The sequence below is a fragment of the Diachasma alloeum genome, unplaced genomic scaffold (assembly GCF_001412515.2).
Source record: "Diachasma alloeum isolate Michigan unplaced genomic scaffold, Dall2.0 Dall_scaffold_00354, whole genome shotgun sequence".
Classification (NCBI taxonomy): Eukaryota; Metazoa; Arthropoda; class Insecta; order Hymenoptera; family Braconidae; genus Diachasma; species Diachasma alloeum.
The window spans coordinates 63159-80440 of record NW_021680493.1 but is presented as its reverse complement, the minus strand read 5'-3'; the positions used below and the strand labels follow the sequence as shown (position 1 = coordinate 80440).

Here is a 17282-nt window from a genome sequence, read left to right as displayed (position 1 = left end):
AACAAAAATTGTGGTATCTGCCTTAGGTTCCGAGATATTCATTGACAACTGAGCTATTGTCAAAATTTACTTACAACCTTTTACTACATTTTGGTATTTAACAAAAAATCGAGGGAAATTTTGAAAAAAATTGAGGGATTAATGAGACTATTTTGAATGCGCTTTTCGAGGGTATGAAGTGAAGTTCAAAATGAGCCTCGATTTTTTAATTTCATTGATCATTTAAAAAATCCATTTTTATTTTACTTCCGACCTTTCTTTCCTTTTGAAAAATTTTTGTTCAATATCTTTTGGACGAATCGTTGCAATGAGATGATTCTGTTTTCATTTTGAAGGTCATGAAAATATCTTTGAAATGAAACTAGATTTTTTTAATTTCACTCCGCCGACGTCCAGTTATTGCTAATCAAAGACAACCATTGTAGCCTTACCTTCGACTTTCCCTCATTTCATTGAAAATTTCTTCAATCAATATCTTCTGAACAAATAATCGGAATGAATGACATGTCATTTTGAAGAACATAAAAAAAACCTTGAAAACAACATCTAATTTTTCAAATTTAACTCAGCCAATCCCGACTCATCAACAATTAAAGATATTCTTTTCCCCTCTCTCGATTTCAAACTCCTTTATTTCAGTACAAAATATATCACATTATTACATCATTAAGAGGTTATCAATAAATTACAGAATATCATATCCATCTAATCGATTGAATTCTCGAAAAAATTATTTTTAAACGATTTTTATCGAAGATATATTTCCGGGATTAGTGCTGCCCCCATTAATCTCAGGTCAGGTTGGGTGACAGTAGTACCAAATCTTGCCGCTAGTTCCAAAAAATATGTAAAAATAGAACGAAAAATAAATATAGAAAAATATGGAAATAAGGAATCACGTAAATAATCGATACATTACAATAACGACATAAATAAATAATAAATTTGTATCCTAAATTGCATCATAAAAAAAAATTAAGTGCATCTGCATTACCATCCGAACACCTAAAGAATTAAGAGTCACCAGGGGGCGCATGGGGTCAGTGAACTCTAAAAAATAAATAACTAAATTTTCCCTAGAAAAAAAAAGCCAGAAATAGGACACTCTCGACAGCCTACCCTGGAATGAATCCATATAAAATGAAAAATCTAGACAAATTTATTTCAAATGAGGATTATTTTATATGTACATTTTTCATAAAGTATACAGCGACCACAAGTTGATATCAGGATCCACGTGAAATCCACTAACTTTATGACAATCGTAATCTTATCTTAACAATCTGATGATTTCGTACGAATAATGTCATACATCACTATTCGTTTACGTTGCAATGCTCTCTCGATGAAAAAATATAATATATATTCAATAAAAAAAAACAAGTGATAAAGGGAAGAACTAAAGGGCTTCCGTACGAATGAAATAAATGAAAAAACAGTCTATATTGTCCAACGCTCATCAACGTCGGGGTCATTGACCCTTTGAAATAATTTCTACGAGAGTTTTGCATTCTTAATGCAATCAAACTGTCGTCAAAACAACAGTAACGTCCTATAAAATCATCTAAACTCAATGAATAGCGCTCTACGACCGAAAGGAAATAATTCACAGGCTGCAAATGAGGGTTCTTCAATCTTCGATGTTAATCCAGTCAAGGAAGATTTTATTTCAACCCATGTCAATGCGTTTGTGCACGAAAAATTGTCAATCGATGAGGAAAAATATCCTGGAGAGCATGCCAAAACGACTGTAATTTCAGTTCAACTCAACTAATTCATAAGTAATTTCGTCCACGCGTTGGTGTTCGATGAATATCTCGGAATGTAAGCGAGATAGCGAAATTTCTCTGAGAACCTTTTTTGTAGAACAAAAAGAGAACTACAAAAGAGGTTTTGACGAGAATTTCGGTATCTCCCTTAGATTCGCAGATATTCCTGAAAAACTCATCGGGGCCTGAACCAACATGAATTGTTTTACCGCTTCGGCAATGAATTGTAAAAAGAAAATATGAATGTTGTTCGATGAATAGTTTTTGCGTAAAAAATTGTCAAACCTTTCGATCCTAAATGATCCGCGTCCTCGATTGAGCTGCGCGCGCAGGCGATCAGTTGATTGTTCGGCACCATTCAAGGTTATAAATCTTTACGATTTTGTTACGTAAAAACTATTCATTGTAGAGCATTCATTGCCACTTCAAATGTATGGAGAATTTTCTCCTCTACATGTTGGTATTTTTTGTTTTTCAATTGATTGAGTTGAAATTAAGTCATCAGTATTTTTGGCGCCAAGCGTTGATCTACGATTTTAGATTAATTTATGTAGTACGAGGTTCAGAGATTCTCTGAACATTTTGATGTTCCTCAGGACATTTTTCCCCATCTATTGACAATTTTTCGTACGCAGTCGACTAATCATGAGACTTCACCATTTCATCGGCTTCACTGACGACTATATCTGTTTAACCAACGATTCGATCCGGATAAATCGATGAATCTCCCCTCCCAGCCAATCATTGACACCGCAACAGGAACGGTCTAAACTCAATAAATAGCGCTCTGGGATTGAAAGGAAAAATAGACAGGCTGTGACTGAGTCTCCTTCAATCCTCAACATCTCTCGAACCGACGATTCAATCCGGACGAATCGATCAATCTTCAAAGATCAATAGAGGACCTTGAAATTGATTCTAGATCTTTTCATTTTCACTCAGCCAATCCAAAGTTATGAATGACTGAAGTCCCCTTCGCACGCCTTCAATGGAGGTTTATTCTATGGAGATTGCTTAAGAACCGATGCCAAGACACTTGACAGGATTGCTGTGCCTTCCATTGTCCTTGGAGAGGGGCCCCTCCCAGCCAATCATTGACACCACAACAGCAACGTCCTCTAGAACCATCTAAACTCAATAAATAGCGCTCTGGGGTTGAAAGGAAAAATAGACTGTGGCTGAGTCTCCTTCAATCCTCAATATCTTCCGAACCGACGATTCAATCCGGACAACTCGATCAATCTTCAAAGATGGATAGAGAACCTTGAAATTGACTCTAGATCTTTTCATTTTCACTCAGCCAATCCAAAGTTATGAATGACTGAAGTCCCCTTCGCACGCCTTCAATGGAGGTTTATTCTATGGAGATTGCTTAAGAACCGATGAGTATGTCTTGGACGTGTCTATGACATTGCCAATATACTTGACAGGATTGCTGTGCCTTCCGTTGTCCTTGGGGAGGGTTCCCCTCCTCAGCCAATCGTTGACTGTCGTCCCCTGATAACCGAGCGACCGAGATCGGCCATTGCTAGGGTTCAGGGTAATGGGCTTGAAGTAATTTGCCCTCGAGAGATTCTCGCGGGTGGACATAGGATCGCAATTCTCATCAGACTGAAAGGGCGTTCTCGTGTCCTCTTCTTCGTCAGATGATACCAGGTCCACCAGGACGATATCCTTCTGCACCTCTGGACGACGATGAACAGGATTTTTCAGTAGTGTTGGCAGAATTGGCTTTGGAGCTTTCTCCACTGTCACCAGAAGGCCATTCGCCATGCGTTTGGGCATGACTGAACATGCAGCATTAACTTCAGTCGTGCTGTTGCGCTTCAGGACCAGGTTTCGGGGCTTCACCTTTGACAGCGGCCCTGGTCGGGGTCTTGGGGGAATCCTCCTGGGCGGAGGTGGACGATATTTCCAGGGGTGCATTTGCAGGTCTTCCAACTTCTCTGGGGTCAGTCGTTCTAGCTTCACGTGGCAGGTGCCACACGCTATGTAGAGCAGTTGAGACTTTAGACTGAGGGCTGCAACAGAGGTGAATTAATTATTCAGGGTAAGGGGTTCCTGGGGGCTTTTTCTATAAATACTGGAGAGAAAGTTGGGCGATTTTGTTGGGATAGCAGGGGTTGGTGCATCGGGAAAGTTTCTACGTAATCTCTTTTGATTTTGCTGGAGATTTTTTTTTATTAATTCATCATAGATTTTGGAGAACTTTTTTATTGTGTTAGGGAAAACGATTAGTGGGAATCGATGTTGATTGTAGTGAGCTGGAGGATGAAGTTGGGAACATGCGCGCTTGGCTTCGCTCAGCGAGGCTTGAGCATTTTCGGGGGTATATTGATCCTGGAAACTCATTTTGAAATTGGGAAATGCCAGTGTTTCGCAGGATTTAGAAGATACTTGGAATTATGTTTTACATTATTCGTCAAGTCTAGCTGTTTTGTGGGCTACTTTAACCGGAAATTTTATAATCCTAGCACCATCGCGGCCGCTTGCTTTTTCGGTTGATGCCATTATGTCCTTTTTTCTGTAAGATTCGATATTCCTTTTTTGCAAAACGCAATACAGCCGATGAAAATCATGTCCCAATTCATCACCCGTTAAATTTTCGTATTACAATAAATGACTTGCTCATGCTCTAATTCCGCCGCACACTGAATAATATTTTAATCATAATTATAATTTAATTCCTTTTAGAACACTTTAGAGTGTGAATTTATGGAGTTCAATATTTGTTGATACTCTGGTAAAAGTATGTGTCCACACTGTTATCAATTCTCAGTTATTTCACACGGCAATTCAACTAATCTGTTGTTCATCTTATCCATATAATACCGGGCTTAGAATATTGTCATCTCGTGTTTTCAGCTCCAATTTAAAAATTGAAACTTAATTTGTAATATTGAGTCACAGCTTCTTTTCATTTATATCAGAAATTTAGTATTTGGATATTAATATTATTTGTTCAAAGTGAAAAAATCGATCATCATTTTCACTATATTGCATTCAGAGTCTCCTATCCTAAATTCAAAACAGTGAGATAATCTCATAATTCTAGCTATTAATTCTACTCAACTTCGAAGAAAACCTTAGTAAACGCAATATTAAGAAAGTAGAATTATTCCAATTTCCTCGGACCTAAATAATTTGGACAATTATGATTCGTTTATTCATGTATTATTGAACGGTATTCAATTCTCTTCCATGAAATTCGCTCGCGATATTGCACATGCATTTTTTTATAAAAGGATAGAGAAAAATTCAAAAGTCATGTGAATACTTTATTGAAGATATCACTCACCAGGTTTCCGTTTGAAAGCCCCAAACGTATACTTATGAACGTAGTCATCCTGAGCAGATTTCTCCCTGCTTGGTTTATAGCTGACCATCCACCGATTGTACTCGACATGCCGATCAAGCCACTTTGGTCTGCTGAACTTGTTGAGAGGTGGTGCATGTAGGTGTCTCTCCACCCTGTCCAGTCGTTCCTGCTGAATGCTCTCAGTCATCGTCTTCGACTTCTTCAGCATGATGAGACCAGCAGGCGATGACAGCGGAATCGTTGGACACCTCGTGAGATTGACAGCTGTTCGTAATCGCCTTGTGCTTCTAACAGGTTCACAATGAATCGTCGGCGAAGGCAGGCTAGAGTCCGAAGAGACTGACCTCGGTGGTGCAGTGGGTGTTGATAATTTGAAGTAATCTAAGAACTGATTCTGATTCAGTTCAGGTTCGATGATGGGCTCGTATGGGGTCGCTGGACGTGGACTGATGTTAGGAACTGGTTCGCCGCATATTTTTTCGTGATCCTAGGGTCCAGTCAAATATTGGTTTTGAGATGAATGGTGAAGGGGAGGTGGGTGCCAATGCCGAGGAATCAGGAATATTAGAAAGGATGAAATAACAAGGCAGATCTGGGAAAGTCTCTCTTTGCAATGGAAGCTACAAGTACCTTCATCTGATCCAAATCACCAAATTCAGCATCACAGTTGTCACAGAGATAAATCTCCTCCATTGAAGGCTGTATCACAACCAAGGATGAATCATCCTTCGCCCGTTGCTTCGGCTCCTTGGGCTTGTTCGGTTTGCCCAAGGTTTTTGATGTCGCATGATTCTGGGGTAGTAGAGATCGACGTGGGCTATCAACTATTTTATCGTAATCCTAGAAATTTTCAGTCATTACGGGTGGATATGGATTTATTCTCTACGACTAGTTGAATTATTCAGTTTTCAAGGGTACCATGTTCTCATTGCGGAATGTAGTCAGTAGTTTTCCAGTGCCCTTGTGATAAAGGCTCGTCGTCGAGTCCCAATTATTGACATAGTAAAGCTTTTCTCGGGGATATTGGGCGAGATACGCACAAAAGCGAAGTAAGTACTCGCTCTTGTGGTATGTGTAACATTTGTATACGAGTTTCTTTAAGGTCCCCATCCAGTTCTATAAACACAAAGAATTTCTTGTTGGTTTGCATGTGCAGAAGATTGCGAATCAAATTACAGAGCTTCTGGAAATTTTCGACAGTGTCTATTCACACGCTCCACAGTAACTTTTGCCGTGGATATATAGGATGGATTTTTTCCCGTGGATTTAACCCTAGTCTGGTCATCTTACTTGACTCTGACTTTGGTCACGTCGCGAGGTATTCCCCGCAATGTTAACGGCGCTGCGACGTTGTCAAACCCTTGGTTCTTACCGAGTCTCTTAGTCGGTACCGACTAGGTACGTAAGGAGTGGGGGAACGCACTGGAGAGGGACTGGCGACGCCCTACGACGAAAACCTCCAACGACTCTAGTCACAGTACTTCCCACTTTTGCGGGTTCTCTTTCCCATTATTATTCTCTCTGAGACTAATTATTGAATCGATAGAAGTGATAAAAATACTATTTATGTCGCGCCGTGCAATAAGTCGAGTTTATCGCACGCTGCGCTTCGCGCAGCCTGCTCGAAACTCGACTTCTGCACGACTTGACATAAAATATTATAGAGCACTCGGTAATAAATTTCGTTTTCAACAAATGTGTGTACAGACCTCGCCTTCGGCTCGGCCTGTAAACTACACAGTCGTTGAAAACGAAATTTGTGCCCTTGTACTCTAATGTACTATAAATTCTACACATTCCGATTGACAAAGTCGATTTTTTTCAGAATTTTCCGAGTTATGGTTTACTGGTAAAAAAAATACGGAAAAAGACGGGGAATCCCTCATAGGGTGACCAATCTAGGGTTAAGCCTTCGTTACTCGTGTGAAACTGCCCGACGTGATTACTCGCATGGCGGCGCCGCGCCTTAATGTAAATCTGAGCGCACCGTTGCCACAATTCACTCGGAGAATGGACTCGCTGATCTTCCGGCAGCCACAAGTGTGGCAACGCCGTGTCAAATATTTCCATGACACGATCAGTCGCGTCGCGGCGCCGTATTTTTTTATTTCCAGTTAGCATAGGAATGAATTTTTCATCAGACAACGCTCGAGTTATTGAATGTTTTAAAGCGAGGTGACCACCAAGTGTATGCATAATTCGGACTATGTACTGCAGATAAATAACGGATGCACCCCATCTCCCGGTTTATATTCTGGTTGCACAGTGGTCTCATGGAAAATGGAGAGAAAATGATATTTTCTATGGTAAGAAAAATAATACTGAAAGAAATAGACCTGGATTGTATAATTATGATTATTAAAAATTTGGAACTTCATTTATTCCGGTTTATACTCCCCCTGACGTATTTATAATAGTCCCCAATTCGTAGAAAGGTGGCGATGTCGGGTCGAGTCGGCTAAATACTTCGGATGCAGCCGAGGGGACTGGAGATNGGCGACGCCCTACGACGAAAACCTCCAACGACTCTAGTCACAGTACTTCCCACTTTTGCGGGTTCTCTTTCCCATTATTATTCTCTCTGAGACTAATTATTGAATCGATAGAAGTGATAAAAATACTATTTATGTCGCGCCGTGCAATAAGTCGAGTTTATCGCACGCTGCGCTTCGCGCAGCCTGCTCGAAACTCGACTTCTGCACGACTTGACATAAAATATTATAGAGCACTCGGTAATAAATTTCGTTTTCAACAAATGTGTGTACAGACCTCGCCTTCGGCTCGGCCTGTAAACTACACAGTCGTTGAAAACGAAATTTGTGCCCTTGTACTCTAATGTACTATAAATTCTACACATTCCGATTGACAAAGTCGATTTTTTTCAGAATTTTCCGAGTTATGGTTTACTGGTAAAAAAAATACGGAAAAAGACGGGGAATCCCTCATAGGGTGACCAATCTAGGGTTAAGCCTTCGTTACTCGTGTGAAACTGCCCGACGTGATTACTCGCATGGCGGCGCCGCGCCTTAATGTAAATCTGAGCGCACCGTTGCCACAATTCACTCGGAGAATGGACTCGCTGATCTTCCGGCAGCCACAAGTGTGGCAACGCCGTGTCAAATATTTCCATGACACGATCAGTCGCGTCGCGGCGCCGTATTTTTTTATTTCCAGTTAGCATAGGAATGAATTTTTCATCAGACAACGCTCGAGTTATTGAATGTTTTAAAGCGAGGTGACCACCAAGTGTATGCATAATTCGGACTATGTACTGCAGATAAATAACGGATGCACCCCATCTCCCGGTTTATATTCTGGTTGCACAGTGGTCTCATGGAAAATGGAGAGAAAATGATATTTTCTATGGTAAGAAAAATAATACTGAAAGAAATAGACCTGGATTGTATAATTATGATTATTAAAAATTTGGAACTTCATTTATTCCGGTTTATACTCCCCCTGACGTATTTATAATAGTCCCCAATTCGTAGAAAGGTGGCGATGTCGGGTCGAGTCGGCTAAATACTTCGGATGCAGCCGAGGGGACTGGAGATAACGCATCGACGAAGGTCATGCGACGTTGCCGAATTTTCCGCGGCGCAAGCTTTAGAATCGGTTCTACTGTGAATTCAATTAGCAGTAATTTGTTAACATCTTCTATCACCTATTATCAATATCAAACAGCGATTTATTCTCAATGTGATTCTTGGAACACCCTGTATAACCGCTATGCTCCGAAAGGGCGCGACGTTGTGCTGAGTCGATTAAATACTCTTGAATACTGCGAGGGGATTACGGGTGCGGCGCGCATAGTTGGAGGTCATGCGACGTTGCCAAAGTTTCAGAGAATTTATTCCATTTACCTTTATGCCAAACTCCCAGTCTGTGAGACTACTATTAAAACTTTCACAGTGTATAACTATTGATATTGATAAATGTAAGATAAAAATTTCAAACTTCCAGTAGCTTCCTATTTCATCGATTACAATCGATGCAAAACGTTTTCGATTTTTTTTCGCCCCGATAAATTCATGAAACCATCAATGTTTCTTCTAGTTTAGTCCCTGAGGGAATTGATAAAAAATGATAAGTAGCACCGATTATTCATAGTGACTACCATATCTTTGTTAGTTTGATAATCGAGGATTAACGAGTGAGATTTATATAAAAAAATATTTATAACAAACATTTATGTGCGAAGTAAAAAAATTAAATTGAATATACTCATGCGTTTCGCCTCTTCTGTTCAACCCTTCCCCGTTTGACCCTTCCATTCTTCAACTTATCTTTGTGTGATCTTTCCCCGTTTTAGCCCTCATATGAACCTTTAGTTACAAAAAGTATTGATTCATTCCCTCAAACAAACGGGAAATGCGATCCAGACGGAGTAGCGGTCTGACAGACCGCGAGGTATGGTAAACGCACGGTTTCGGAGGGGTTCGATGTAAAGGTTAAAAACGTCACTTGAAAAAGTAATTAAAATCCTGTATTCAATTAAAAAATTGTGAATGATTCAATCTCAACCCGATTTCGTCGAAATGTCGCAACATTGCATTGGGTCGGTTGAATATTCCCGAATAAAGCCGAAGGGACCACGAGTGACGCATGCGCCATCGGAAATCACGCCACGTTGCCAAATTTGTCAAACGTATCGAACTTTAGAATCGATTCTGCTTAACATCTTCTATCGCGTATGATCACTGTCAAACATATAGGGGCGATTTATTCTCGATGTGATTTTTGGGACACCCTGTATAACCGTTATGCGCTGAAGGGGCACAACGCCCTATTGAGTCGATTCAATACTCTCGAATACTGCGAGGGGATTACGGGTGCGGCATGCATAGTTGGAGGTCAAGCGACGTTGCCAAAGTTTCAGAATTTATTCCATTGATAACGGAATTCGAAGAAAGGGCATAATTGAAATCCCTTATTCAGTTAAAAAATTGTGAATAATTCAATCTCATCGCGACTTCGTCGAAATGTCGCAACATTGCGTTGGGTCGGTTGAATATTCCCGAATAATGCGGTGGGGACCACAAGTGACGCATGCGCCATCGGAAATCACGCCACGTTACCAAATTAGTCGAACGTCGCGAGTTTTAGAATCGATTCTCCTGCGAATTCAATTCGCAGTAATTTGTTAACATCTTCTATCGCGTATTATCAATGCCAAACATATGGGCGATTTATTCCCAATGTGATTCTTGGGACACCCTGTATAACCGCTATGCGCTGAAAGGGCGCGACATCGTGTTGAGTCGATTGAATACTCTCGAATACTGCGAGGAGACTACGGGTGCGGCGTGCATAGTTGGAGGTCATGCGACGTTCCCAAAGTTTCAGAATTCATTCCATTGATAACGCAATTCGAAAAAGGGCCGGAATGTCTTGGACAGAACTATAATTAGTCTCTTATTCAGAAAAAAAATTTCGATTTCGTCGAAATGTCGCAACGATGCGTTGATTCGGCTGAATGTTCTCGAATAAAGCCGAAGCGACTACGAGTGACGCATGCCTCATCGGAAATCACGCGACGTTGCCAAATTTCTCGAGCATTCAAATCAATTCCCCAACCGCCGCGAAATTTCAAATTTTCTTCGCAAATATTACGCGAAAACCACGCATTGGACATTCGTAATTTAATGAGACTCGTTCGATACCTTCCACGGAAGAAAGCAGCTGCTATCGCATGCCAGTAACCCGATGACCCGAAAGATCCATAATCTTGATCGTGGCTGAGCCACCTCAGCCGGCGGCCATTTTGTCCAGGTCGTATCGAGTTCCGTGTTAGTGGACGCGAGCACGGCGTCGCAGGGAGCCCAGAGGGATTAGAAGCCCACATTTACGGGAGACTAAATTCGTCTACATTCGGATTGATTCATCTATCGCATATCGAGTCACCTCACATATTTTTCACCGATTAATTCGCGTCGATTGTTGATACTTTATAAACATTCAGGAGTAATTTCAACGCAAATCCCCATCTTCCGTTGGACGACGCGCAATCGGAGATTGTTTGGAATACGGAATTTCATATTTCCTTTTCGGGAGAAATGGTCCAAAATAATGAAGCTGATGAATTATTAATGAACAACGGTACTTACGTCATTGATTCTCTTAGGTCGTACAAATGGAATTGAAAATTTGACTTCCTTGGGCCACCACTGGGGTGGATTGGCAGGCCCAGTCGACAGTGGATCTGATGAACATTCAACCATGAATGTTATGAAACGTTCCAACTCATTCTGTGAATTAATAACCAAAACGTCCATGAGCAGTGTCCAATAACGCTGATATGGATGATATGATTAATGGAAATTACCAGTGAAATTTTCTCTAACGAAGTCGGATAACCATTGGCAAATAACAATGGAAGATTGTAGGTCATCGAGGATTCGTCAACCATGGTTTTACCATCTGGCTGTGTTTCACCAGCGGCAGCCATCATACTCACATCTACATCACTGGCAAGATTCTCTTGCCCCAGTCCTACCCCATACCCATCCTCTTCTTGAACAGCCGAGAACCTCATTTTTTCACCATCAACATAGCTCGATATCGCTTCCTGACAAATCAATATTTCGACTTTTTACATTGACCATATAAAGTCGTCTAGTCGTCTAGGGATTATCTGTATTTGCTTTGAACATTGATCAGGCTGTGAACGTTTCTTCGTTTGGCAACCGCAATTGGGGCAAGATGGACCTTTTTCAATCATCAATACTTGGAATCAACAGACGATTTAAAATTGGAGTGGATTTGCAAAAGAGATGAGCAAAGATTGTCTGGAATAAAGGATTGATGTGACCTTGGCTCTTATGCACCGGACCCTAGTGACCCTTATGACCTTTGTTAAGAAATTGGGGCGAAAAATTTGCGGGGAAAAGTAAAACTTGTCAGTTGTTGATGGAAAAATACGAAGAATATTGCTGAATGTTACGATATCATCCGCGAATTCCTGATATCTTCTCGTTGTTTTTTTGCTTCGTCTGGACAAATCTGGAATGGCACATTTTGGAGATCTCATATTACCCAGCGTCATCGAGGGATAAACCACTCTGACAATTGAAAAAGGCCCATTTTCACCCGATTACCCGTGTTATTAGTAATTTCTTTTCCTTATGAAACTCATTCATAGGATCTTCGTTGTACCGTGGGAACAGTCTCGAGTTTCTCATGCATTCTCAATAAAATTTGTTTAGTCTTCTGGCAAGTGCATCCAAACTTGCTGAAACTACCAGGCTCTCAGGATTTTCAGTCATGCTCTGCATTGTGAATTTAATGGAAATCAATATGACCGATTGATCTCAATTAATCGTCAAACACGTCTAGTCTCAGAACAACATCTTTGCTGATTAGTTCCAAGACTGAAAGCTAATATTGATCACCAAAAATTGAACTTGGATATTTGAGTATCATCTGGAGTCGTTAGCTTCTCAATAACAATTGATCCAGCTCTAACTCCAATTCCCATGGATTCGCCAATCGTCAGGACGAAAAAATCCACTCCAAGTAAATCGAAAAATCTAATCAGGCCCTCATCGTCAATTAAATTCAAGACTGAAAAAAATCCCCCGTCCTTTCGCCAATGAAAAACCAACAACTGAATGCAGAAACAAAAACTCGAAAAAAGTTGAAAAACCCGATAATCAAATCACTTGTTTTGATCATAAAATTTATTTCAACATACATAATATGTAAGAGCCATGAAATTTGGTAAAAAAAATCCCCAAAAACAAGTAAATCTTACCTATTCCCGTTAACAAGTTTAGCTCTGAAATTCGTTGGTAGCTAAGTAGCTCAGAGCACTTTCTTTTTGTGCTTTCTGATACTGACGGTCGACTTGCACGCGTACCATTATCACTGACGCCTAACACAGCCACAAAATACACACGCATTGTAACCCATTTTGTGTCGAAATAGTACACGCAAGGGGAAAAACAGTGATTTTTTCAATTCCAAACGGTAAATAACAAGGGGGGAAAAATAGTAACACACATATGCACAGAAGTCACTGTTGTCTAGGCGCTGTATCACCACTGTACCGCCAATGGACAATTTTTTGCCTTCACAATTCAGGGAATACGCAGTCGTGAGTGGTCAAACGACACCAACAACCCCGCGCACAAGCCCGTGCTGACTACGATTGAACCCACGGGCGGTTTAAACCAAATTTTGCCCCAAGGTTATAACCACTCACTCAATCGGTTCATACAGGATGCTTCACCACATCAATGCCCGTATTGAACATTTATATTGTCGCTAGGGCTCGAGATCCTCCCGCACTTAAAGGTTACAAAATAGTTTTCACCAAACAAAAGGTAAAAAAAAAATGAAACTGCGGTTGGATTGACTATAGCTTTGACGTATCGTGACTGACAGCCCCCTCCTTCTCCGGGCAGTGCCGTTGCACGACTATACGAACCAAGAACCCAAGATGGCTGGGTGAGAAACGCGCTCGACCTATCGTCAGGCGGTTCCCAACGAGCGATTTCAATCGGGGGCACTTCAGCACTTCAACATCGAGATAATGGGCTCAATTAGGATGTCCAGGGGTTAGATCAGCCCTGAAATTCATTGTAATCCGTGAAAAAACGATGCTTCATAATTTTTAATCATGGCAGGGATCAGTTGAGTCGCAGAATTGTTGAATTTTTGTAAAAATTCAGCGGATGGGGCTAGCTATATATGGCGGCTTAAGGCCCCTTCCACTTCCAATTTTTATAATAGCCCTGCTCGACGCCAGCGCCACGTAATCCCAATTCTGAAGTGGGCGAGCCCATTTGTTCATTTTCTTTTTCTTCACTCGGCGAAAAAAAAATTCTTTTAGCTGAAAATTATAATGGCGGATTGGGTAATGGCGTTGGGAGGGGAGTTTCTCGCTGAAAGACACGTATCATCCACTTCCGCATCGAAATGCCTTATCGATCCTATGGCGAATATAGAATTTTCCGTAATTATTTTTTGCATCAGAAAAATTGTTCGGAGAGCATTCCAGGGACGGGAGTTGTCGGCTGGGTTGCCGGATTGATCGATAACTAATGAAGTTCTTTGGTTATTGATTGAGACATTGTTTGATATCTATGGCTGGGGGTCACTGTTCTCGTCAGATTGACCCATAAAAATTGAGGAAAAGGTTCAGTTCCTTGAGAATGCGAGGATAAACAGGCAGATAAAAGCGATATTCGTCGGTCTGGCAATGCGGGAATATCAGCGGATGAAGGATTCATGATAATTCGTCGCAGAAATGGCGATGACCTTTCCAAGTGTGAAGGAGAGAGCGGTGGCGTCGAGCCTCGCCATAGCTGTCCATTTATATCGCTGAGGCATTCTCGGCGGCCATTTTGTTGTGACCTCTACTGTTCGTGCTATGACGTCATCCAATATGGCGACGGGATAAAAGCTAAGCGTCGCTCATATTTCGTAGGGACGAGCGATTTTTGATGAGGTCATCGTCTTGAAATCTCGCGTGATAACGGCAATTTTTTGGAAAATTGTCGATATTTGCTGAAGACATTGTCACATTTCGGCTTGGAATGCATGGGGCATGCATTGATTTTTTTTTCATAAATATGTGCAATACTGAAAATTGTTGCTCTACTAATTATATTGTATAATTTTACTGTTGTATATTTTTTTTATAGTTTTTTTCTATTTCCTATTCATTGGACGCTCAAAATTACCTGTGAATGTGGAATAATTTTTTTTGTTCCAATTTTTTTTCTCGAAATCGTAAAATACTCGGGGCGGGGATTCTCTTACGTTCGGTGGAGAAAGCTGCAACTACTTAAGGGGTACCAGAATGCGGCCAATTTTCCAAATTTTTCAACAAATTTCCTGCCCAAAGTTATTGATATTTTTACAAATCAAAGCACATTAATCTCCAGGAGGCGATGATGAAGCTCAATGTGCTTTGGGTTCAAAAAATCCTAATAACTTTGAACAGGAAATTTGTTTGAGAAGTTCGAGAAAACGGTAGCCTACTGTTACCCCTTAAGGGTTAATTGCCACTCGAGGAAAAATACAGGAAGATATTTTCCGATTATCGATTTCGAAAGTAATTGGATCTGAAGAAGTCTCTTGCGACGTTCCTCGAACGGGAATTTTTATTTTACGTCCACGTGCATTTCAATTGGTGTCAGAAGTGTAATTTGAGCTCAGCGTTCTTTGCAAGAAATGTGAGACTGTTTCTCCTCAGCGACCAATCGAGTAAATGGTTACAAATTATTTGGATTTCTCTTCTACATTACAATATTCCTGCGCCCGCATGCATGCGGCAACGTCGCAGCTCTCGGATATCTCAGACAGTCGCACGAACAATGCTACCAACTCGCGTCATAGACTAGTTTATCAGGCGGCGTTGCCACTTGTTTAGACTATAAATATCCTTTTCATAGCGCTGTAAGTCGGTTCTGGAAATTGCTCGATGAAGTCCGGGGAAATTATCAGTGGACAATTTATCTCATCTTGTCTCGTCTCCGAGGTGAGATAAATTGACTCGGAGTCACCACGACAGCAGTCGATACTGCGTATTTCGAGACTGAGATGAGACCAAAAATTTCCGCGTTCACTGAGACCGAGACGATCCCTCCAAAATATTGTCTCGTGAGGTCTCGTAAAGTCTCTCGCGGCATCACTGAGAGTTCCAAGGAGACAAACGTCAAATAACGAAGTTATCCAGAAGACAGTCGTTACCAAACGGACTCCTTCATATCCTCGAGAAGATAGACAAATGAATCAGGGTTCGAAGGGGGATACGCAACACTATTTATAGTTATTCAGGGATGAATCAAAGGAATTTGGAGTGCAGTAAAAACAATGGGGCTATTTACACCGGGACTTCAAGTCGCGCCAAGTATAACTAATTTATGTCTACTCCGGTTCAAGTCTCGGTGGAAACGCAAATTTGACCTAAACTCGACATTTCACCAAGACTCGGGCCAAGGTGGACGTAAACTGTAGCCGTACTTGGCGTGACTTGAAGTCCCAGTGTAAATGGCCCCAATGCTGGTTAAATTGTCATTTATGCGTCGGCTGGAACTGTTGACGTCCGCTTTTTTTAAATCGGTATTTTACATCGCGTCGACCCGGTTAGGGTATACTGCGATGATGATCAAGACTAAATGGGTAGATCGCACCACTCTACCCGGCCGCGATTTGAACTCGGAACCTTTCGCATGTGAGGCAACGAAATTGACATACAAGGAGAGGGGAAGCGGATAATTGAAAAATATTATACATTACTTACCATATGTTTAAATAAAGTAAAGTAAGAGAAAAGTAAATAGAAGTTAATGAAGCAAAATTTCAAACGAAACACTACATAAGGTATTTTTAGAGATTAAAGTAGTACATATTTCAGTACAAATAGGAATTACAAATGATTGAAATTACATCGAGTTGGAATTCCATAAATTTTATTAAATGAATTATTCCATGGAACCTAGGTGGGAAAAAGCATATCTGAGACATGCGAGATAAGTTCGCGGATATATCCGCACACTTGTAGGCAGCCTATACCGCGGGTATTGTATATTTGCCGTGGACATAAGGGACATATTTGAGGTATATCTGCGGATATATTTTTTCCATGCGGATGAGGAACTGTTGAAACGTGTCAGTAAAACGTACCGTAGATGACAATTTTACCAGCATTGTTTGAGTGAATAACATGAAGTTGAACATCATTAACTACGATTTCAGAGAAAAAGGAGATGTTGATTTGCTCTTTGAATGGCCTCGGCAGTCGGTAAACACGAAAAATCCCTAAAACATTAGCCCAACAATAAATAATATAACAAATGACAAAATAAATATAGCAGTGCAAAGCCATCTAAAAACCATTGTAATGTAATTAAATCATTAAGAAAAAATAATAAAACGAAAAACAAATAGCAAAAAAATGAGTATTTTTTTATTAAATCATTAAGATAGAGCAAGTAGTCTAGGGATTTAAAAATATAAAGAATATAAATAATTCTTTCCGTTATGAGTGTTACTTTGAACTGTTGACTTCATTAATTTAATTATTATATGCCTATATGATTTTGATTCTGTAATTGGTTATGTACTGTTGTATCTGCATGAAATGAAAATGAAATGCAAAGAAGTGAACATAAGGACCCCCTCGTTAAGAAATACTGTATATTCCAGAACGTCAATAAACTCCTTCAATCAATCAGTCGATCCTT

At 40.5% G+C, this 17282-nt stretch overlaps 1 protein-coding gene across 1 annotated transcript; it reads right to left on the bottom strand.

Moving 5' to 3' along the window:
* Positions 1-1141: 1141 nt before the first annotated feature.
* Positions 1142-13492, bottom strand: LOC107041125. Its single transcript, XM_015261529.1, has 7 exons — positions 12842-13492; positions 11414-11656; positions 11196-11336; positions 6007-6204; positions 5719-5928; positions 5068-5575; positions 1142-3790 (listed from the first exon to the last, which is right to left on the bottom strand). Exons 2-7 carry the CDS (start codon positions 11621-11623, stop codon positions 3129-3131), a joined length of 1929 nt encoding a protein of 642 aa, XP_015117015.1. The 5' UTR covers positions 11624-11656; positions 12842-13492; the 3' UTR covers positions 1142-3128.
* Between the last annotated feature and the right edge of the window lie 3790 nt (positions 13493-17282).